This window comes from Enoplosus armatus, chromosome 23 (genome assembly GCF_043641665.1).
Source record: "Enoplosus armatus isolate fEnoArm2 chromosome 23, fEnoArm2.hap1, whole genome shotgun sequence".
NCBI lineage: Eukaryota > Metazoa > Chordata > Actinopteri > Centrarchiformes > Enoplosidae > Enoplosus > Enoplosus armatus.
The window spans coordinates 3,463,750-3,488,073 of NC_092202.1; the positions used below are offsets into that span (position 1 = coordinate 3,463,750).

General features: G+C 41.9%; 1 protein-coding gene across 1 annotated transcript; it reads left to right on the forward strand.

The window, feature by feature from the left end:
• The first annotated feature begins 2,065 nt into the window (after positions 1-2,065).
• On the forward strand, positions 2,066-23,968 carry htr2cl1 (5-hydroxytryptamine (serotonin) receptor 2C, G protein-coupled-like 1). Its single transcript, XM_070929921.1, has 6 exons — positions 2,066-2,486; positions 11,391-11,591; positions 20,999-21,162; positions 21,253-21,385; positions 22,124-22,359; positions 23,396-23,968. The coding sequence occupies exons 1-6, from the start codon at positions 2,066-2,068 to the stop codon at positions 23,966-23,968; spliced, it is 1,728 nt and encodes a 575-aa protein (XP_070786022.1).
• The last annotated feature ends 356 nt before the right edge of the window (positions 23,969-24,324 follow it).

Consider the following 24,324-nt stretch of genomic DNA (forward strand, 5'->3'; position numbering starts at 1 on the left):
TCATCGTTGTCTCTCAGAAGCAAACATGGTGGTATTGTCAATTGATTGTTTGGACGTACTAATGTGAACTGAGGTCTTCTCAAAGCCGATCTTCAATCTATAGTCAACATTGGTTTCTTTTAACCTGAGCGCCATCAGGGACGACATTTCTGAGAGTTAGATGTCGTCTGTAAAGATCGCTTTGGAAGAGGCTGCAAACAAATTGTATTTTGTCATTCAGGTACGAGGAGACAATGTATCTGCCCACACACACATGAATAATCTGAATAAATCATTGTGTTTGCACACAGTGACACCTGGACAGTGAATTCATGCATACACATTTACACAAACAAATGCACTCAAATACTAGAATCACATTAAACAATGCAAATGTTAAGATGCCCACACAGACTGACAAAATACAAAGCAGGGCTTTCATTATTGTGCTTATAGCAATGAGTAAAATATGTACACACTCAGAGTGCCTATTGTGCTCTGCTTGATATTATCGTAGACTCACCGCCCACTAAACTATCTCAGCTGGAGGCCTGCGTCCGTCTGGAGATGTGCTGGCTTTTTATCACAAACACACACAAATATGGACACAGAGGCACACACACCCATTCACTTTTCATTCTTAAACATGTGTCTCATTGGTTTTCACAGTCTTTCACGCTCTGTCTTACAGTTTCTTCCACGCAAAGACACACACACACACACACACACAGATAGATAGTGCACTCCTCCACCTATCCTTGAAGACATTTATGAGGTGCTAAATCACTAAGCTGTCTGAGTGGTAAGGGCAAATATAGAGGACAGCAAGTACTTCTGCACACACACTGCAATGTGAGGGTGTAAACATCAAAGCTTCTGTTTCATTTTATCTCCTTCGGTTTATTTTAAATGACTTTAGTGTTTGACACTGCTGGTGACTCTCTCCCAAACCTTTATTAGGGGTGCAGACAGGGGACGGGGGTGCAGTAATAAAGGAAGAATCGCTGTGAGGAGGAAAGAAAGGAGGAAGGAAAGAAGAAGAATTTAGTGGATTGCAGGATGGCTGGAGAGGGAGGAAGAAATGTAAGAAAGGTGAAAGGGAAGATCTAAAGATGCAAAAAATGCAAATGAGTTTAGTGGGAAGTAATGAAGGAAAGCAATGGAAAATGGAATAGGGATCCAAAGAAGTGACGATAGAAGGATGGAGCAAAAGGAAGTTTGGAAAGATCAATGCATGCATAGATGTTAAGATGTGAGGAAGATGCAAGAGGGGGAGGTTTGATTGATTCATTGATGATGAAGGTGAATACAAATTGTGTCAACAGGAAGTTCAAAAGAACTGATTGATCTCTTTTTTTTCCCCCCCGGTTGGTTCCTTCCACAGATCAACCTGATCATCAACTCTGACCTGGAAGAAGAAAAGGCACCTGCAACACACTGTTTGGATACATCCGACCACAGCAGCAAGATTTACAGCTGAATGCTTATTAAACTGATTGATACTCGTCTGCAAACTAACTAGCAAAGATCTGGCGGCGGCAGCAGGCATGGATATGAGCAAACCAATTTCCAGCTCTGAATTAGAAACTGTTAAACTCTCATTTACATGTAGAGGTGGATGTGACTGAACACCACGAAGCAACGCGGGACGTTTTGGCTCAGCGCACACCTTGAGAACTCTTTGCCAATGACTTATTGGCAAGAAATGGGAGATTCAAACTTCAGGGAACAATTTGAGGCTGTTAGCAGCTAGCGAGACTTTATTGGAATACAATATAAACTCAAGAACACTTGTAGCTAGTTCCTCCCAATCCCCTCTTCCCTATCACTCCCCATCCCCAAAGCTGCTTCTTCCCTGGTTTGTCCCCCTCCCCAAAATCCTGTTTTCATCAACGCGTCCGTAGTAATGGTGTCCTGTTGGTATTAAGAATCCATGTTGGAAGTCACACTTCAAAACTCGTCATATAAGTCTTGATCAATGCTGAGCACATCTCTCTCTCCACCTTCTTCTTCCCGCTGCTGGTGAAGAAGGTGAAATAAAACTCCCTCCATCAACCTTCAATAGGGGTAAGGGTCTTTCCTTGGGATGGGCGGCCCAGCGAGGGCTCTTCTTGGCGGGTTCAGCACCACCACTTCTTCCCTGGAGGTTGGAGGTCGGATGGCTTGGCCAAGCAACAACCCCCTGGACCTGAACCTGAACCAAACCCAGTCATGGGGGATAGGCCTTGGAGGCAGCGGTGGAGGTGCGGCAGCCATGAGTGCAGGTCTGGACAATTTTACCCAGGAATCCGTCACCAGGGCGGTGATGAAAGAGAAAAACTGGCCGGCGCTGCTCATACTCGTCATCATCGCGCTGACGATCGGTGGCAACATCCTAGTGATCCTGGCGGTGTCACTGGAGAAGAAGCTCCAAAACGCCACCAACTTCTTCCTGAGGTCACTGGCCGTGGCGGACATGCTCGTAGGCATCCTGGTCATGCCAATCTCCCTCATAAACATCCTCTATGGTGAGTTTGAAGTTTTATTGGCTGCAAAACACACCTTATAATAGCAGGAAGACACTCCTCAGGACATGAAAGATGCTATAGAAAACATCCTTGCCAATGTAGTTTCACAAGTAAATACCACTTTTGGGTCCTTTCACCCAAATCACATGTGTTTTCTCACCTACTCGTAGTGGTATCTAGCCATGCAGATAGTTCTGGTGTTATTTGACCAGCTTTTGTGACATCTGCCTCTGAGATTTCTGCCTCCACCCTAACACAATGAAGGTGGATAGAATTGAATTTAGGGTACAATACAATATTGCATTTAACAGCACAGCCATGCTCGCGGCTCTGTGAGGTGATTGCCAGAATCAGTAGGATTCATCTTCCAACGGTGTCTGTTAAACTATTTAACTGGATAAGTGAGAACTAGATGAAAAGTCAAGGGATCACTAATCCCTGGAGCCAAAAACTACTACTGCAACACTATTTTCTACTCATTTTTTTGTTTTTCTGTTTTGTTATGGAGGTGAACTGACCCTTAAAATATGTCATTTGTAGCTGGAAAGTCAAACAAAAGGTGCTCAAATGGCTACATCCAATGTCAAGCATATGCCTGAGTTTGCTCTATATTAGAAACAAGTTCTAGGTGGGCGTATACAAAGGTATGCATCATCCAGGAACTTCTGATAACCGGTGAGTCCTCTGTTCAATGCAATAACACACCAGCTATAAGCGCTTGTAATTATTGATTTTTTGTTCTTTACAGCTTCTTACTTTAATCATGAAAAGATAGATACATGCCTATAAATCTCACCCAATACTTAAACAATCTTCGCTGCGGATTTCTACGCCCAATCTCGGGCACCCACCCACTCACCAGCTGTTGCCAGCCCACTGTGACATGCGCCCTGTCAGTATTTCAAAACATTTTTCAGTGCAATTATTGAAATAATTATTGCTTCGCTGAGACATTGCACACTGTTATATTGCAAGTGATTCAAGAGCCGGAGGAGGCCAACTTGATAATTGCAATATCATACCAGCTATCAACTGCTGTTCCTGCTTACAATATCCCTGCCAGGATTCTGCACGAACGCCCACATTAGCTTAATAGGATGTCGGGTTATGTGGTAGGCTGCGTATTGAGTTTCTTTTCCAATGTTGAGTAAAAACAATGAAATAAAGAAAGGCTGTCTCCCTCTAACATTTCAGCCAGCTCTCTACATTAACACCACAAAGGAGAGGTACATTTCTTACTCTGTTCCTGTAAATGTCACCATCACAGCACTGATCACAGAGATGATATTAAGTGAGAAAATCTTTTGCAGAGCTGTAGATAAACACAAAGCTGGCCTTTGCAGTTTTCAGTTACAGTAATCCTTGTCAGTGCCCACATTTCTTACTTCCAAGAACTAATTTCTCATTCACGTATTCAGGGTTTTCAGCTGATGGCAGCTCTGCAACAATCCAATTTAAAAGAATTCTGATTCATTCATTGGGACGTTGAGAGAGAAGAGGACATGGTCAGACTAGAGCTGTTGTTAAGTCTTCTAGGGAAGGACTAAGTCAGGACAGGTCTCAAGTCCTTCAAAACAGTCACAAGTCTTCAAAATATGACGTCAACATGCAAGTATTCATTCTGGTGTTTCCACCAGTTAGTTGCTCATTTTGCGACTAAGGTTGTGGGGCCAGAAAACCAAAACAAAGAGTTGAAAAAGGTTTTAAAACTGATAATTCTCTGTGGGTTTTCTCACATTACACATAGTAATTTGATCCATCATCAATGTAAAATAACTGATAAGTGAAGCAAATAATCAAGGTCCAAACAATATTGATTACAGCCGCACATTTAAAAGCCTAAATATCTACATGGGAATCTGTGAAGATGTGAAGAATATCATTTATTTTCAGCCGCCATCACATGTGTGGTTAATTTGATCCAACGTTTGTCTAAATTCTCTGGGACTTGGGATTTGTTGTCATCCTAGTGTGCAGACAGCAGAGACAGGCACATATGAATATATTGACGGGGCTATTATCTTGACAGGCCAGCAAATTTGGAAAATAGATGCTCAGGCTCGGTTGGTGCTAAATGATTTGTGACTTGATTTAGATTTTTTTTTGTGCGTCTGACAGTGACGTTGATGTGAGAAGTCTCCTCGGTTATCAGCCAATGTCACACGTGGTCATTTTGTGTCTCGCTGAGAAAACATTTTGATTGGGCGCAAACAGTGATGGCAGATGAGCCAAACAGTATTGCCTGGGAGGAAAGTACGTGCCATTTTATCAGCGTGACAGCAGAGCAAGACAGATTTGGAAAAGTCAACATAGATGTTATCCTGACAGGCCAAAAATGTATTTGAGTTTTTGGAGTTTTGTGCACATTACAATGGTTTCACCAGCCAGGATTTCCAGGTATTCTGATGTGTTTTACTAAGAGGGGACATCATATTAAACTGCTAGCGGGCATGAATAACATTTCAACGCAGCTCTGAACACAACTTGTTCCTTTGGCTGCATGATGTGCAGCTGCTGCTCTATCAATACTTATTGACAATATGATGCTGAGAACGAAGGGACAACACAAGATTCAAGGATAAGAGGGTGAATTAGGGGTCAAAGGATTCAAGTGTGGATCAATGAGAGGTCAAAACGTCGGTTAGCCGGCTTGAAAAAGGAATAAAAATCTGTTGTATTGTGTCAAAGAAGGTGCATGGATAGAGAAAACAAGGCATCATCATGTAAGGAAAGAAAACATAAGGAACAAAATATAAAGCTCAAGGAAGATTTTAGATACTAGGGATAAAAAGTCAGGTTATCTCTGCCTCTGACTATTCATTGCTTGAGTACCACTTTAAATCAGCTATCCTTCAGCAATACTAAACAGGGACAGGGAAGGTTGATTGTTGCTTAATGGGCCACGCATGGCCAATGGACACACTCGGCCGCTCGCTCTCTGTCTGTCTGTTGGTTCAAGCTGCTGCTGCTGCTGATTTCTCCGGCCTTAATCAATGTTTCACACAAACAAACACAGAAGAAGAAAAAAAAAACACGTCTTCTTCTTTCTCTGTTTCACGAACAGGTGCACGTACACACAGAGGCAGTGTGTCTTTGTGTCATTTATATACACACCTACAAAGGAGCACTAGTCCCTCTGCAAACACACACACACACACACACACAGCCTGGATCTATACTTACACAGTGTTATCCATCAGAATGGTGCTTGACTGCATTGATCCCCACGGCTGGCTGAGTGATAGACCTGACAAACACACACACACACACACACACACACACACACACACACACACAGAGGCAAGTTCTCACACGATTTAAATCGACAATGAATCATTCAATAAAAACAATGACGGCAATGATTATGATGATGATGACAATCATGATAAAAGATGACGTGAATGGTAATTTAGCAACCTTTTATCTGTACACACACACAGATTCTACGCATTTTTTTGGCAAAAATGATTGAATTTCTTTAATTGGAGTTACCAGAACGATTATTAAATATAATTGATGGGGTCTAAGCTTCCAAAATAACCAGCACACACACACACACACACACACACACACACACACACACTGGCTATTTCTAATGGCCCAGAACATAAAGAATATGACATAAGTGGAAAAAATGTTTCTAATCATCCCGATCAAATCACACTTGTCCAATAAATCTCTGCAAATGTCGTAATTCCAGTCAGCTGAGTCCACACACAGCTGCCGCGTTGGACGTCCTCCTGAGGACGGATAAACAGCACAGAAACGGACGCATTATTCTATGTTCTAACAGCCGTATTACTATTTGAAGTCTTTCGGCCTCATCGGGAGGTGATTCTCATACCAGTTCAATAGCAACGCCCTCTAGTGGAGGGGGATCTTGTGGCTACAAAAGAAGACTTTCTTTAGAAGACTTCCTTTTGGCATCTAACTTTACAACTCTTTAATGACATGGAGTAAACAGCTGTAGTCGTATTTTCTTTAGCTCTTTCTTGTCACCTAATACAACTTCTAACCCTGCTAAATGATGTTCTTCCTACAGCAGAACTTCGTGCTCTCTGGGTGTCCAGTTCTTTTTACTCTTATAAACGAGCAATTTATGACAAGTTGCTGAGTAGGATTTGATGTAGCGCTATAAGCAGACATGACAGGGGGGAAAGGTGAGAAACGCGTCACCTGACTTCCTTCTTTGCTCCCATCATAGTGACTCGAAGGCTTTGTTGCTTGGAACTTGTGTTTACCATTAAATGGTGGATTTCTGCTGCTGACTGTGGTGTGAAACCCAACTCATTTTGACTCCTGCATTAAGATAACTTTTCTCAACCCATATCCATTTCACTCTTCAACACTCGGCTGACGTCTTCCATTCATTCAAAATGTGTACTTTAGATTCATTTGGCTTGTTTCCTTACTTGGCTCTTATTTTGGTGATAATGCTGATAATATATGAGGTGAGGAAATCGCTCAGTGTGTGACATAAACCAAAAAAAACAGGCACAATAGAATATATCTCACCAAACATAAAGTGAACACGTGAACGGATATGAATTTTAAATATACAGGAATAAGGTGTTGTAGAATAAGATCAGATCAGGAGACAGAGGGCAGGATGGAGGAGTGATGAAGAAAATGAGACGAAGCAGAAGCAGCAGAGAGGGAGATGAGATCTTATAGACTCAATTAGGACGGGAGTGGATCTCACACACACACACTAAAACACACACACACACAGGAACACACAGCCTAAAAGTATATGACCTTCAAGGCCAATTCAATCAAAGTTATCGCCGAAGGCTGTCTCTCTGCATGGGGCCCACAATTGGAAACACACACTCGCTAACAAAAACACACAATGTACTAAAACACACACACTGATGCCAGACTTCTTCTTCTTCTTCTTCTTCTTCTTCTTCTTCTTCCCTGACAGCAGATTAATAAGAGATGTGTCATCTCTGCTTTAATGAATTGGAAAGAAGAATACCAGCTTGTCACAAACTGAGAAGGACTGTAATATAAAATACAATGAGACAGAGAGACGGAGGGATCATTAAGTTGAACTACTGCAGTAAATTGAACATTGCTGGGTTCTTTCGGGGAGGTCGATAACTTGCTGCCACTTTACCCTCAAACAAAATCTATATGAGAACAGCGTGGACCCAAACTCATTTTACTTCACAGAGGACACCTTTCGAATTAAAAAACCTTTAATCAAAACATGTATATTAGCTACTGCTTTTGTGGTATATATTAATTATGAGGCTTTAATGGTTAATAATCCTCCATAATCCATAAAACTCATTGTTTCCTCAATGTGCTCTGGCTTGTTTGCATTTCAAAGATGAGCCAACTGCTTTATGCACCACGTTTATGTCCAGTTTCCCTAAGAATTACATTCATTTTAACATTCAGCGCCAATACAGGAAGTAGTGATCCCCGGGGGCGGGCTGGGATCATAATTCAGGCCGGGAATCCAACGTAACCCCACATTAATAACAGACCGTGTATACTGCACGTTTTGTTTATGCCAGTAACATATTTTCTAGTTTTATTACCACACAAAAACTGCTTCATAATACATCCAAAAAACAAATTCAAAACAAGTGTCAAGTGCCAAGTGTCCTCAGTTTCAAGAGTTAGTCAGTTGCACTTCCATAATTAAGAGTGTTTTTCTTGCGCTTGGCATTTTCTCAGAGCTCTGACTGGACTTCTGTTAGCTCGGAGGAACTGGATCACTTCCACCTGACACAACAGACAATACAGGGCTTTATTTTCCTGTTCTCCTACAGAGATGAAGTATTCGTTTTTTGAAGCATAAATCAATTCGGGAAGGATAGTTGTGATATTATGAACTTCGTGTTGTGACGTGTAGGCCTAAACGTGTGCAACCAATCGCATGTGATGACAGATAGAAACTCAAAGACTTGATTCCTATAAGCTAAGGACTTAAATTATATTATATTATAGATGCATCAAATTAAAGTTACATTTCTTAAACAAACTAGTGGAAACTGAAAATAAAGCTGAGAGAACACATTTAGTTGGTAGGGGGTAAAATCATCAGCATATAATGACATAAAATGAAAGCATCACAATCTTGCCATCCAGCCTGAAAACCCTTCATCTTCACTGCTTCTGCAGGGCAGAAAAACACAGAAATAATTCATGAAACTAAACACTGGGACGTCCCACTTCTTAAAGATGCTTTTGCCATCAGCAGATAATCCAGTAACTCTAAATTGTTCTGCAGCTTAAAAGCCTTTAAGGGACTGAAGCTGTTACATGATATTGAGAGCGTTGGGTGTTGATATGTGTTGCTGTTATATCTTACAGACAGATAAAGTCTGTGATATCATCTGGCTAATTGATGCTGGGGTTTTTTATCAGCTGCTGTCCTCTAACACCTGAGAAAACTTCTTCATTCTTGGAAACCAGTGTGACCTGAGGCTAAACAAGGAGGCTGAAATATACACTTTGTCCAATAAATCCTCACCTCAAATCCCTCCTTGACTAATCTGATCTGATTTGTTTATATGTTTGAATCATAATCTACCTGCATTATAACCACAGACTGTATAAAAGAAGAGGACATAGCCACAGTGACCTTGAAGCCTTGAGTTTGGCATTTTGGCCGTCGCCATCTTGTTTTTTTTGGAACCAGAAGTGACCATATTTGGACGAGAGGGTGGTGCTGGGGATCTGAGAACCTGAGGACAATATGCACCACCTACCTGTACACAATAAGTAGTGACGTAGCTGCTAAAAAGTTAGCTTGTAAATGTACTTACAATCTGACTTATTTTTGCACTTTTCAGACCTGGAGGCTGGTGCTCGATTACAACTGAAAATACATCTTATTAACGAAACTAAGTCACCTCAAAATGCTGAGAGTTTTTGCATTTTATACGCAGTGTTTAGCTGTAGCCCACTTGAGTCTCTCAGTGTATTTGCCAGCCAATCCAACGCACCCGCCAGCCAGCTGAGTAACACCTTGTGTGTGAGTGTGTGTCATGCAGTGCCCCCAATAAGTGTTTGACCTCTGAAAAGTTATGCAAGCTGCCTCCCACTCAACACACACACACACACACACACACACACACACACACACACACACACACACACACAAACAAGCTCGTGATTCATTCCACACGCATCACATACGTGGTGTCCGTCCAGCGAATCAGAGATGAAATTAAGGAGTGTACGTGTTTGTGTGTGTGTGTGTGTGTGTGTGTGTGTGTTTGGCTGCAGGTCTTGTCCTCTGTGAAGAAAGGACTGTTCGTACGAATCGCTGCAGGCGTAGAAGGACACAGTGAGACAGACTTTGCAGTGTATGCCGTGTTTAGAAAGCTGACACAGCTGGAAATAAAGCAGAGCCGAGGCGCACAGGAGCATGATCGGTTTCCTCTGATGTTCTTCAGTCGCATATTACATTTCATTTTGTTATTATTCCAGACAGGACAACCTTCAGGGGAAAGTACATCCCTTATAGAAACAAAAGAAGATATCTCTTCCCGAAGATTTTTCTTTACATTATGAGCTTTGAGTCATCTTTAAAACTTGAATTTCAGATAGCATTGACAGTAGTAGAACCAGAGGGAGAAAACACACAAAGGTTTATTCCAGCTGTGACACTGAATACAGACACTGCTTTCATGTTTCGAGCAGATTTTACTTGAGTTTTTGGATTTCTTTTAGGATTTCTTCAACAGCCATATGCTTAAATATGTTCTCTTTCCCCCAGTGTACCTTTTCCTGTTGTGCCTGGATATCATTTTAGTCAATCAAGCTAATTCATTTACCCCAGTTTAAGCAAAGTTAACCCGTTGATTGAATCCTCTCCCAGCTGATCTCTGCCAAAACGCTCCCAGTTGTGTTTCTGTTAGTTACTTCAGCTGCTGTGTTGGCGTCCCAGGCGGCACACTGCGATAATAGACACTAATTTTATTCCCCGTGACCCAAACTGTTCACCCTGCAGAGCAGTGAGCCAAGACGCCGACTCTCTACTCTAATACAGGGGTAGCACGCTGTCGCTGGCTGTAACCTTTGACCTCCCCTATGGAGGGGGGACAACAGAGAAGGATTTCACCCTCAGGGATCAAAATGGCTGCTCATTGTTAGCTTCACAAGCCGCTAAGTGTTTCTGATATTTGCCTCTTGTTTCCTGCTGGGGGTTAAATAACCGCTTTACTTAGAGTTGATGAACTGTGGTGTATGGTGTATATACTGTGTGTAAAGAAACCCAACTCGTAGGTGGGACCGTGGGATCTTAAAGCATTCGCTCCAAAACTAATTTCCTTTGACAAGAAATGATGCGAGGATAGGAGTGTTGGCTAAAGACCTGTTGCTGTTGTGCCTCTCAGAGGATAAATAGTGTACAGACATGCTAGCGGCTCTGACAGGCCACGCTTAGGCACAGCGCTGCGTTAAGCTAAATGCTAACATGCTGATAATAAGCAGGTATAATGTTGCCTTAAAGTGTTTAAACATCTACATTACACTTAATTTCATGGCTTCCATTTATTTAGAAATATATTAAAAACAGAAAGTCTTCCTTAAACAGCATCAGCCTCCCTGCTGGCAACATTTGTATGCAAACTAATGATTTAATCTTAATATAGAGTTATCCATATAAACACACATCTAATTATCTGACTATCGCCTTAACCCGATTCCTCGAGGGAACTGTGCCGTTTAGTGCACGTATAGTTGAGCTTTCATGTACTCTAATTAATTAAAGTTTAGTCAAAAAGCCTTCATACTCCGCCATGTGCTTTTGACTGATTGGTTTCTCTCCTGCGCCTTTCCTCTACAACATGTTTTACAGGACTTTTATCCAATATTATCAGCAATATAACCTTCATTTCTTTCACCTTTTATTCCAACATGCCTCTCTCCGTGCTCCAGACTACGCCTGGCCTCTCCCCAGCGCTCTGTGTCCGATCTGGATCTACCTGGACGTGTTGTTCTCCACCGCCTCCATCATGCACCTGTGTGCCATCTCGCTGGACCGCTACGTCGCCATCCGCAACCCCATAGAGCACAGCCGCTTCAACTCCAGAACCAAAGCCATGATGAAGATCGCCGCTGTCTGGACCATATCTATAGGTATTGCCTCACTGCATGCGTGCTTCTACACACAGAGACGCAGGATAGGTCCAGTTTGCTGATTCCTAATCGCAAAATGACATTCAAGACACAAGCTTAATCAGCTAGATTACACCCGATCAATAACGGCCAGATTGGCATGAATTTGTCATTCACGTTGATGTCGTCAAGAGGAAGAAGCCTATTGATTTTGGAGATACTCTTGACCTTTTCTCCTATAGTGTCATAATTTATGGCAATCCATAAAGACAGCTGAGCTCAACTGATTTAAAGAGACATCAGATTTATAGTCAAGGTGAGACATGATCGAGACTTAAAGGGTCAGTTCACCCAAATCTCAAAATCTCAAGGTTCAAAGTCTCAGTAGGAGTTATTTAATGAGCGGACAGTTTTCTGAATGAGTTGAGGCGATAAGAATGGGTCTTTTTCATAGTAAACCTATGAAATGGAGTTGTCAGATCTCATGCTTTCACACAGACTTTTGCTCAGTAAATTGGAAAACAGAAAAGACTACATGTTTTATTCAAGCTGTTCACGGTGAGGTGTGAGGATTATTCAGAGTGATCAGGACATTGTTTTGGAAAGACACATTGCTGTTGAATTTTTAAACTGTACCTTTTCACATAATTCCATTTAGCGCCGTTGTATTGAGGAGGATTCTGGTTTTACTGAGCCAGAGAGGCGATGATTCAGGCTGGATTTGTGGCGTTGTTTTGGATTTTGTTTCATTGTACAGTGCTACTGTTAATTTGTCAATCCCCTGCAGGCCCACACAGAGAGTTTCCAGATTGATGACTGTTATTAACTTTAATGACTTTCCAGGTTCCCCAGGCGATTTCTCCAAAGGTCCTATACCAGCACACCTACTGACTCTCTGAAACACTGAGAAACACATCGTCAGTTTGTTGACGCTCAAAGCATCTGGCATCATATTGTTACAGTCTGAGCTGATTTGCATCGCATACTTTTCTGATCCCCAGAGCACTTTTCATTTTCATCTTCATCAGCTGCGAAGATGATGATATGTAAATGAGTGAATTATGTCATTTTATGGCAGCTGTTATCAGCAGCCAGGAGATATGATCTGTGGTAACCCCTGCACACATAGAGACAGCGTTTGTAAAAGCAGATATACTGTAGCCTGTGTGATGTTAATCAGATGCTTTGATTGAATAATTCGTGCTTGGAATCAGACAGGAAACCCGAATTAAGGGAGCTGAAGTCTCAAACAGTCTCAAACACTCAGAATCTCATACAAAATAATGTAAAAATGCATCAGATGCATAGTTTTCTGTTGATACATTAAGTTTTTCTAATTTCTCGAAGCTTCTAGAAGGTAAAATGAGAATTAAACTGGTTTTAAGATGCAATGAATAAATTGGAGGGATTTATTTTAAGCTATTACAGAAAGACACCAACTAGACTCCTACTCAAACAACAGGAATCTTGAAAAAAGTTGTTGCCAAAATGACCTCACCACAAGGTCCATTTAGTAGCTGTTCTGGAGCTTTCAATCACATCACACGAGCTTCTTCGGCAGATGGATTCGGCCCAGTTGTCGTGCACTTGTAGCTGATCACATTTCTATTATTTCTGAGCACCTTAAGGACATCTCGTCTTTCACTTTACTTTCCTTGTTTTCCTGTTTCCAACCTCCCTGATCACTTGGTCTCCCTTTCCTCCTCATCTTCCCTTGTTAGAGCAATCTTTTCAGCTGTATAATAGCCTGGGGTAATCTGTTTGTTGAGTGTGTGTGTGTGTGTGTGTGTGTGTGTGTGTGTGTGTGTGTGTGTGTGTGTGTGTGTGTGCCTCCCTCTGAGGGAAGTGTTGAGGGATCAGATGACTTTTAAAACTTTTCTCTCAGCCCCCCCTCTGTCTTCCTGACCTCCGGCTTCTGTTGATGTTGTTTCGTGCCCTTTAAAACCTAAGAGGGCTCCAATGTCTTAACTCGCACAACCACACACACACACACACACACACACACAGAAACATTCGTGCACACACACAGACAGCCTGATAAGCCGTATCGTTAGCCTAATGTCCTCTGAACCTACAGTAAATGCAGCTCTATGCTAAATCATTACATTAGCACATAAACCCCCCCGGGATACAGTAGATCGGTCCTGCACGTAATGTCGCAATCTAAATGTTCTTCCGGAAGAAATGCGTCATCATGGATTCAGGATGTGAGTTTAATCTGAATTCCTGTGTGGGATTTAATGCAAGTGAAGTCACTGACCTCAGAGTTACATTAAGGAAAGAGTCTGACTTGCTGATAGGATGTAAAACACAGAATAAACTTTCACTTTTCCATTTTTAAAAGGTACACGCTGAGTAAGGGATTGAATGTACAGTATCATTTTTAGAATAACTCATTATAAAAAAGTGACTATTAGGTTGATATTATGGATATTTTTCTAAATTTCACAACTCTGAATTAAAAAAGAAAATCAAGGACAAAAGTTCATTATCATCTGTGTTGGTTGAGAGAAAAATAGCCAAAAGTCCAGTCGTATTATTAAACATGTGGGATTTATTTAAAGATTTATTTATCAGATTAACCACAGCTGACCTCTTGTGTTCAAAAGCTTGAATAAATGCATGTTTGTTGTTTAAGTGGATCACCTAAACTGGGAAAACTGACAAAAGTATTGTAAGTGTAAATTTGGTTTGCATCCTAATAAAACACTTGATTTCTGAGTGGACTGTTAATGGACGCTGTTGTCTCGCGGTGGAAACTGAGGAGCTACTCACAGCTGCAGAACGTGAAAACAAACTGCGGATTGTGGAGAGAAAGCGAGACCAAGAAAATGATAAAGCACTGCGTCTGATTAATATGTAGTTTTACATCGAGTACCATCCCAGGCTGAGGAAATAGGGGATCACAAATCTGGTCATCTCGATCATTGCCAACCCCACAGCCCAATCAAATGGGTTCAGGTGGCCCTTCATCAAACCGCCTTGGATAGATGGGTTGGCCCACACACTCCGTGATTATCTGATCATCACGCAGCTGTGCTCTTTAGTGTCCTCCTTCATTTATATGCATTAGCTTAGTTTAATGGCCGGTCAATAGGGCAGGCAATAGGTCAAGCTGATAATCAATTTTAAGAGCGCCATCTGCTGGACCACAAGGTCAAAAAAATGTAAATTTTAGAATTTGAACAGGTCATTGCAGCTTGAATATAAAAAAAAATCCCATGTTTGAAAAATAAAAGACAGTAGCTGGACATTTAGCTGGAATCTAAATGTTACTGTGGCAAATATACTAAAAATCAGTGTCACACATCCGAACATCCACTCCTGAACCAGTCTTACCATCTTAAGATAGCACTGAGATATTTTCCTCTGAAGTACATTTTCTCCAACTGTTGTAAAGCTGTTTTGTGCTGTGAGGGATTACTTCTTGAAAGCAGCACTGATAGTTGGAGATGATTGACACGTCCAGATGCCAGGTAGAGTTTTACTTCCACTAACGTCTGCTTTTCAATCATCAGAAATCCCATTTTTCCTCTTTGGCATTTCCTTGAACCCTCAAGTGGTTCTGCAACAACAACATTTGGCCATGATTGAGGTCTGAGAGGGCTCACGGCGATCAATGCTAAAGGATTAGTAGGAAAACATCCAACAGAAGATGTAATGTATTAATATACCTTTAAGAGATTTTCGGCCTCTTTTTACCTTTTCAGTGTCTCGCCGAGTGTTGCTGTCCCTCCCTTTTCCTCTTCAGACCACTTGGAACTGATGCATCTGCTCTCAACTAAACTGAAGTACCAATCTAGACACAACGGCTTCCTCTTTTGTGACAAATGCAAATACTGAGTGGTGGTCATGCACGAATTACCATATGTTGTAATCGTCAGAGGAGCTGTTTTGGAGTGTTTTGGGACGAGTCCCAGTCGGAGTGAAAAGCGGATCTTTGTGTATCTTTCAGAATAAGGTGTTTCTCAAATCAACTGGAGTTCTGTCTCAGTGGAGTCACTGCTGGAAATAATCTTAATCCTTTTCGCTTTTCCACTAATCTTTTCACACCTCCCCCCCTACGTGACCCAAAATGGCTCCCTGGGGGATGAAATCAATGAGGTGGATCATTGTTTTCCTTCAGATTCACCTGGCTGGTCTAAACCACGATAAACAGCAGATGGATGTAATTGTTTATTCTCTTTGTGTTGTGCATTTTAAAATGTACAATGACTCTCTCCGACCTGAAGCATACCACCACGCTCTGCAGACATCTTTATTAGCTTGACATCTGTCAGCAGCGGCAGTCAACGTTATAAATGATAGCCATAGATTATGTAACTTTTGAAACAACACAAACTTGATTGATTTCACAAGCAATAAAAGCCACTGTTGTTCAGTTCAGTGCACAGCCTTACTCGCTCTGGTACGACCAATAGCGTTATTTGGCTAATGTTAGCTAACGTTAGCAATCTAGATTAACCGTGTTTTCCTAAATAAAAATCTGCATTTTGGTCACTTTTCATCCCACAAGAAGTGAAGCTGTCAAAGCTGTGGAGCTCCTAAGAGACTGTATGAAAGTTATTGGGGTGGAGAGGAGGGGTTAAAACTTTCAGTTACTAACAAAAAAAAGTCAGAGCGTAAAGAATAAAACATATAATCCTCCTCTCCCCCGTAATAATTTGTGTACAGTCCCTAACCTGCAGCTTTAAACAAACATTTAAAGCCTCTATCTGCTCTCATGATCACATTTACTCTGCTGACCATGTATATTAAGCGTACAGAGATTCGTCTTGGTGTTATCAGTGCGGAAACAAACTGAATGTGTGCAGGGAAGCAAGAACAACAGTTTTGCTTTGATACATATCACTGTGAAAACACATAGTCTTTGGATTAAACCAAAACAACAAAGTAAAGTACATTTTCTCCAAAGTTGTTTTCCTGTGAAAGAATACTTCTTACAGTTGATTGACAGCTCCAGATACCAGGTAGAGTTTTACATCCTCCCCTCATCCTCTGTAGTCCTTCACAACCTGCTGCTTTTGAATTATAAGAAATCCCCTGTTTTCCTGTTGGCATTTCCTTGACCCCCCCCCTAAAGGTTTTGCACCGTTACATGCTGCTGTGATTGAGGTCTGAGAGGGTTTACAGCGATCAATGCTGGAGGATTAGCAGCAAAACATCCAACAGAAGATCCTCGGAGCCATTCTCTCTGGTGTAATAACGCACTCTGTTTGACTTACAGGTTATTTCAGTCCACCTGGACTTGCAGGTCCAGTACGACTGCAGCTTATATAACAGGACATTATGTAACTTTTTGTACTACATTATAAACTATATATAGTCCCTGATTCTGTTACTCCTGTCTCTACATTTCTTCAATTTAGCTTTGAAGTAACACTTTATTAATTTAATTTTGTTTTAAATACTTTTTAAATACATTGCGTTTTCTTCAGACTTGTATATTTAAAAAGTATCATATAGTAAGTCATTATAAAATAACTTTTTCTATATAATAATAGAGCACTTGTGCAGCACTTTCTCAAAACAGGCTCTAGTGTAAAAGCAAACAAAGAAAACTTAAAGCATGAATAAAAGACATTAACTGATCCGGATTAAAAAATACAGTAAAATAAGGAAAACCTAAACTCTGTAAAACTCTTCAGTCAAACTGCTCGTAAAATCAGTTCCAGTTTCCTGCATTATGTTATAAGAATACACAACCACACATGCTTCATTGTCAATTTCACACAAAGGCTCTGCGACAACAGGCTTATCATGGCCGTGGATTGGCTGCCAGTTCAATGCTAAAAAAAAAAACACAAAAACCTGAAGAGAGTCCTGTGGAGGAGGATAAAACGGGACGTGACCCCCTTCAGAAAAAAAATAAAATGTGAGATTTAGTTGACATAATAATAAGGAACTACACACACACATAAATTCAGGGATTCAGAAGACAGAATGGAGGTCAGATTGGGTCACTTGACAATCGAAGAAACAGACAAGAGTGCATTATTGCATATTTGTGTGTGTATTTTTTCAGACGTCCATGTTGAATCTTGCAATAAATAGTCATTTCAAACAGTTTTCTTGGAGATGAACAATCAACCTCCAAGTTAACAACCTCCACTGGTCCTCCTTCGGTTTTCAGACCGAGTTTGATTGAGGACACACGCTCACAGCTTGGATGCAGAATCTTCTATAAACATCTATAAAGTGTATTTTTATAAGCAATATTAAGCCAGCTATCTCAAACTGAGAAAGTATTGATGGACCTGCATTCGATTTTGGAGGGCTCAAACTTTTTTTGTGGCACTTTTTATGGTGTTTCTAATTTATTTTGTCGAAAGTAGCCGATATAAAGATTTCCGCTCTCTCTAACTGTTCTCAGCTTATTTCTTTTCTATTTCCAGGAGTCCCTCCGTTACTTTTCTATGAGCTAAGAGGTTATTCCCTCTGTTCCCCCGAGCACATAGTTGATGCCTCACACTGTGTTTGCTGGTGACGGCTCTTGGGTTCACAGGGGTGTGTGGCGCTCACGTGGGAGACATTTTTGTGCAGCAGCTCATACCCCGACGATTTTGCAGATCTCCCTCTGCTGGTGCAATAATCTTCCTCCATCAGCACAGCCCCTCTAGCCGAGCCACGCTGCGATCTGCCGCAGAGCGAACGTGTCCGCTTACCACATTATTGTGTCGGGTTGTGCGATTTACGGAGTGGGCGAGTGGCTTTGGCTTTGGCAGATAACTGTTATCGCCTGAGGGAGTGAAATCTGCTGCTTTTTGAGTTTAAACAGCACAGCGTGAAGTACAACCTGTGTGTGGCTGCCAGAAGTTGCATTGTAAATTATGTCGCAAAGTAGCCAGATGTTTCCCATCAGGCACTGCTTCACCTTTATGGGTTAGCCACCTAAATATATTTTCTCACTTGCCATGCCGGGGGGGTTGCAAATATACTTTCTACCAAAGAAATAGTCCCAATGAGGTCAGTTCATTATCCAAATGTACAATTCTGGAAAGAGATATTGCTGTTTTATTAAATGCAATTCCTCACTGCTGTGAGCGCTGCACTGTGTTGGGGGAGAGGCAGTCTGACTCACCAGATGTAGGCTGTTGGGATAAGTCTGCCCTAACGCTATCAGCACTGTCACTGCATCCTGGGTGATTGTGATATTTAAAAGAAATAAAAAACAAGCCAGAGTGTTTTCTTTCCTATCCCAGAATGATAATTAGTTGAGCCCATAGACTGTATATAAAGATGGACGACATGACAGCTCCCCAAAAGTGAAGCCAAAACATCTCGATCGCCCCCTGGTGGCTGGCTGCAGTGTAGGTAATAAGCCCCGCCTCCTCCATGTTACCGGATGGGACATGGGACAAACTAAAAAAATCAATAAGTTTCTGTCATGTTAGGTAGTTCTTATCACTCTGATGTTTGTTCATGTGTTCTTTTTTCTGATAAAGTGGTTTTAATGAGTTATTTGATGCTATAAAAACAGGGTGAAATGTGATGATTGACAGCTGTGATAATTTGGCTTCAGTTGTGTACAGCGGGAGGACGTCCATCTTCATATACAGTCTATGGTTGTGCCAGACCTTTCTCTGAAGTATGGAGATAGGTCTGGCTATGCGAGACGCTAGATGCTACATGCTAGATGCTACATGCTAGATACTTTTTTTGCCATTTGAGTGAACCAGCCCTTTAAGGTCTCCTCCACATGAGTCATGGGGACCGTATGAATGAGCCATGGCTCGACTCAGACCACTGGACAGACTCATTACTCAGAACAATTTGCACATCGCAGGTTATTTTGACATTCAGAGGTAAAATATTTACAATGAATGCAAACTAATTCATCCTCCTCAGCAGTGTGTGTGCAGTCGATTGCAACGATTGCATTAAGGGAGCTGCCACAGCTCCAAATTGGGTTTTGATGTTGGCCTGGTCACCAGCTGTGCAAGAGAAAATGATGTACCTGACACTTAAATGAATTATGCCTTCCCACACTGTGGGCACGACACGGCTCAGAGAGGCCCGAGATGTCCCGACTTGTCCACGAAACCGTCCTGTTGCCAGACGCCGGAGAGCGTTTCTCCTCAGTGTCTGCCGTTCTGAAACAGAGCCCGGATCAGCCGAACACTTTCAACAGAAAAAGACTTTTGAAATCAGACGCGGCACGTTAGTCAGTGTTACTTTCAGAGGTCAGAAAATCGGCTCGGCCTCGAAAGGCTTGCTCTCGCCTCAGTCTTTTATTTATACCAATGTCCTACAACATCAACAAAGCAACTATTATAAGGTTATGGACATCCATTACACACTGGTTTTATACCTCTAATAGCGTATTGATTCAGCTCTCATTTCCTGTCTTATATGTGTCACTCTACTTAAGCTAATTTACTCATATGATGATACAAAAGACTCTCACGAGCATGCAGACCCATTTTTTTTTTTCAAAATTGGTGGATAATGAAGTCATGTGATGTTTAATAAACCACCTAATGTGTTTGGGGTTTATTATATGTGGTCCCTGTCAAATAAACTACATACATGAATGGGGAAAATAGCATTTAGCATTTCCCAGCCATGATTTACAGACTATAACACTAAAATGAACCTTTGTGTGTAGTTTAAAGTAATTTAACCATAAAATTAAGTAGTAAACAAGTGGTTTTCCACTTCCTGATTCATGGTTATTACCTTCATGGTTCATGGTTAAATCGATCTGTTTCCAGACAGGAAATCACACCATTTGGTTTTTATATTATCTTAAAACAAATAAGGGTGTGTTTTGATTGTTGATAGAAGGATTAAAGCAATGTTTTCTTGTAAACCATAATATTAACACATTTTTATTAGCATATTAACCCACTATTCTTCTTTTTTTCCTCCAAACACCTTTATTTTATCCCCCTAATCTTTACTCTTTAAATTCAAGGACTTTTGTTCAGTATTTTTATTTCATTTTTGGTAGCACAGATGTAACAGGAAATGAGCCGGGAATGAAATGCAATAAAAGTCCGTAGTCAGTGTAGATGCAAATATATTGCACCATTAATTTTGTGAGACTATTACCCTGATGCAACCTGGTTATTTTGAGCTGATTACCCCATTATTAATGCATTGTTATGCCATTACTGATATGTTCTATCTCATATACATTTAGATAAAGACCCTGTGATTATCCTTGTGTTTTCGCCCCATTGCTCTACTATATATTGTCACTGTTTTTAGGATATTGGCTGGTTATTATCTTGTTGTCACAGAGGTGTAACGTAAAGAAAACACTGTGGTACAAATGAAGTGTTACCATGGACATAAGTCTTTTTGGAAGTCAGTCAGAAGACGCACACACAATTGATCAAAAGACAAGGAAGGAAAGGTTGTTGAAATAATAAAAATGAGAGACTTCTTCCTGTTACTCACACACGCTCTGTTTCTGTCTCTAGGTGTGTCGATGCCTATTCCAGTGATCGGCCTCCACAACGAGGACAAGGTCTTCGTCAACGGCAGCTGTGTCCTCAACGAGGAACGCTTCATGCTGATTGGCTCCTTCGTGGCCTTCTTCATCCCACTGGTCATCATGGTGGTGACGTACTGCCTCACCATTCAGGTAGTCGTGCCTTCCAAACACTCAATGTCATTACCCCCGGCCTCTTCTTCTTATGTTTTCTTCACTCTCTTTACTCCCTCTCCTCTCCAGGTGCTCCAGAGGCAGGCCACTGTCTTCCTGTGCGAGGCAAAGACTTCCTCCCAGCAGCCTTTGCACACACCAGCAATGACAAATACATTGCAGCTTCCTCAGATCAACACACTCGCCCCGTCAGACTCACAAGGTAAAAACTGATCGTGCTTTTAGCGGCTGAAATCCGATTTATTTGAGCAGATCTTCTCATGTGCCTTATGTTGGTACTTTATCTTGTTTTCCTTTCCTGGAGAGTTGAATCACTCCACAAGCCTTCAAAATCCCCAAATTAAACCAAGTTGAAGCACAAAACAGATTGCTGTCTTTGCTGTTTGTGTTTTCGACTCTTGAGACTCTTGATTAAACTCTTGCGGGCCAAGCGTGCCTGCATATTTTCATTTTAATAATGAAAGATGGTTCCACTACAACCCAGCACCAACAGTGTGCTCTGTGCAGGCAAAGTGAGCAAAATGCTGATGCTAATTCACCAGCAGTATATTATAGTTGTAGTGCTGAGCAGACAGCAGCTATCTGTCCAATCAGTGTGGGCAGCAGACGGCTGGTTCCTGCTTCCAACCCGGCTAGCTTCTCTAGTAGAGATGAAATTGCATGATGCGGCAGTCTTTATCCATTTTCCACCTTATCCTCTGGCATTCCAAACAGAGACAAGTGCGAAGGAAACATCCTCCTCATGTTTAACCTTTTCATACGTCCTTCTCCCTAAAAATGTCAGCAGCCTTGTTAACACAGAATCTGACGTGCTTCCACTGGTAGTTGTCCAGGATGAAATCTGCTGCAGTTTTCTTGTTATCGAAGTTGGAGGGAGTCGTTTGTTCAACCACAATTTTGTTAATATAGATCCTTCGTCCCTCTTTTGCCCCTCCCACAGAGTTAAAGCCCCCGCCTCCTCAGAGCAGACGAAACACCTTGAGCTGTCTTAAAGGAGCAGAGCCCAGCATACTGCTCAGCGCCAAGGCGCCAGACAGCATAAGCATCATTCCCAGCTCTGAGGTGGCGTCTCAGCTCAGCTCGCCGGCCGCGGGGCCATCGAAGAGCGACACGTCGGGATGCCACGGGCGACGGGGGATGATGCAGGCCATAAAGAACGAGAGGCGGGCCTCCAAGGTGAGAGTAGTTGAGTGCTTGTCAGGTGATTTAAGGTACACTTGTTTCAGGGCTCCCAGACAGGTAATGTAACAACTAAGTGACAAGTAATACTTGTGTGGTGACGACCAAAATGTGTCCTTAGCTTCAAATTACCCAAAGCTGGCACTGAATGCTCACTCTTTTTCCTCACTATTTATTCTAACCCTAACCCTTTTTATATTACAGACTGTAAATCATTTGCTCAGTGTTTAACAGCAGCTGAAATTCATACGTTCGCTAACCTCCAGTAGTTTAACGTCTCAACTTGCTGCAGTGATATATAAGCGTACTCCAGGGCGTGGTTAGTACGTTGTGACATCACTTGTGGGTGTGGTTGCAGGTTTCAACCTCCTTTTGTTTAAATGTAAAAAAGGTTTTATACAAAAACATATTTATATAAGCAGTTAAGGGCTAATCTTTCTGTTTGTTTGTTTGTTTGTTTTGCCAGACTTCCACAACAAGCGGAACATCACAAACATGGCCTCATAACGTTGATATGGCTAGCATGTTAGCAACCAGTTTACACATCCAGCAGATATTTATTTGAGCCACTGTTTACATTCAAATATTCATTAATTTAGTTTTAAAAATACTTTTCTAGCTTGCAATGTACAAAAATCAAAATTGTATTTTCTCTCAGTCACATCCGGTATGTTTCATATTGCTCCTCTATGTCCTAAAGTTCATATTGCTTACTGCTTTGTGTGTAGCATCATTATCACTTAATGTATTTTTAGTACATTTATTAAATGTCTCCTCTGAAATGGGTAGAAGAGCTCATGTTATCAAACAACGTCAGTGTGCTCACTGAGAGGCAGCTCAGCGGTGGTGTCGCTGAATTCAGATTCATGTTGGCTGAAGACCAAAGCACTCTTATACCTATATCGAAAATTCAAATCCCAGCAGAGGTTGCACACTAACAATCTATGTATGATGCATGTGTTTCAATTAGAGAGCGTTCAGGAAGCTTTGCCACTTGAAAAAAGGCTTTTAAAACTCAAAATTCTATCTTCAGGTCCTGGGAATCGTCTTCTTCCTCTTCCTCATCATGTGGTGTCCCTTCTTCATCACCAACGTCACCTTCGTCCTGTGCCGGGGCTCCTGCAACGAGTCGCTGCTTCATGACCTCCTCAACGTATTCGTCTGGGTGGGCTACATCTCCTCCGGAGTCAACCCTCTGGTCTACACCCTCTTCAATAAGACCTACAGGAGAGCGTTCTCCAGCTACATCAGGTGTCAGTACAAAGTGGGGGCCAACGCAGCTGGACAGAGTTGCAAAACCCTCCTGGTCCCCCCACCGTGCCCGTCGCACGCCGTGACCCCTCTTCTGATGGGCAGTCACGGGAAAGCAGGCATGGACCGCAATAGTAACTGTCGCAACGGCGGTAGGGGGGACAACGGGAGGCTGACAGTCGACCCGGAGGACATGACAGATGACGAGACACAAATCGGAATAGTGTCGCAGAGCCTCTCCGAATGCCACAACATCGGCGTGGTTTCGGAAACGGAGCCGGAAACTGAGGTGGAGCAGGAGCTGTCGCTCATCAGCTACAGCCCCGCCTCCAGAGAACACACAAGCAGCGTGTGATGGCGTGCTTTTTGTTGTTGTATGTCTTCTTTTTAACCTGCAGACGCTGGGCCGAGCAGCGTTTTCGACGAGCTGGTGCTGGGAGCCTGCAGCGTTTTGATTGGCTGTAGGTGGGTACTGTTATTGTGAAAGGACCAGTCTCGTTTGAGGAGCCTTATCCCCACACTGAAGTGCACTACTTACAATAATGTGTTAGAGAAATCAGATTACGAGAGAAGTTGACCTCTAAGATGGAAATAATGTGATTTTCCGCCACAGTTCTGGAATGAAAGCCAATATTTCAGACGTGTTTGTTTTCTATTTGGTGTCAAAATGTTGGTTTTCATACCATAAATGGAGAATAAAAGCATTTGCTC

Excerpts from the sequence above, each read along its gene's own strand:
- htr2cl1 (XM_070929921.1), top strand. The coding sequence starts at position 2,066 with ATGGGCGGCCCAGCGAGGGCTCTTCTTGGCGGGTTCAGCACCACCACT. Across the intron at positions 2,487-11,390 it reads CCTCATAAACATCCTCTATG|ACTACGCCTGGCCTCTCCCC; the intron begins GTGAGTTTGAAG and ends TCCGTGCTCCAG. Across the intron at positions 21,386-22,123 it reads CGCCCCGTCAGACTCACAAG|AGTTAAAGCCCCCGCCTCCT; the intron begins GTAAAAACTGAT and ends CCCCTCCCACAG.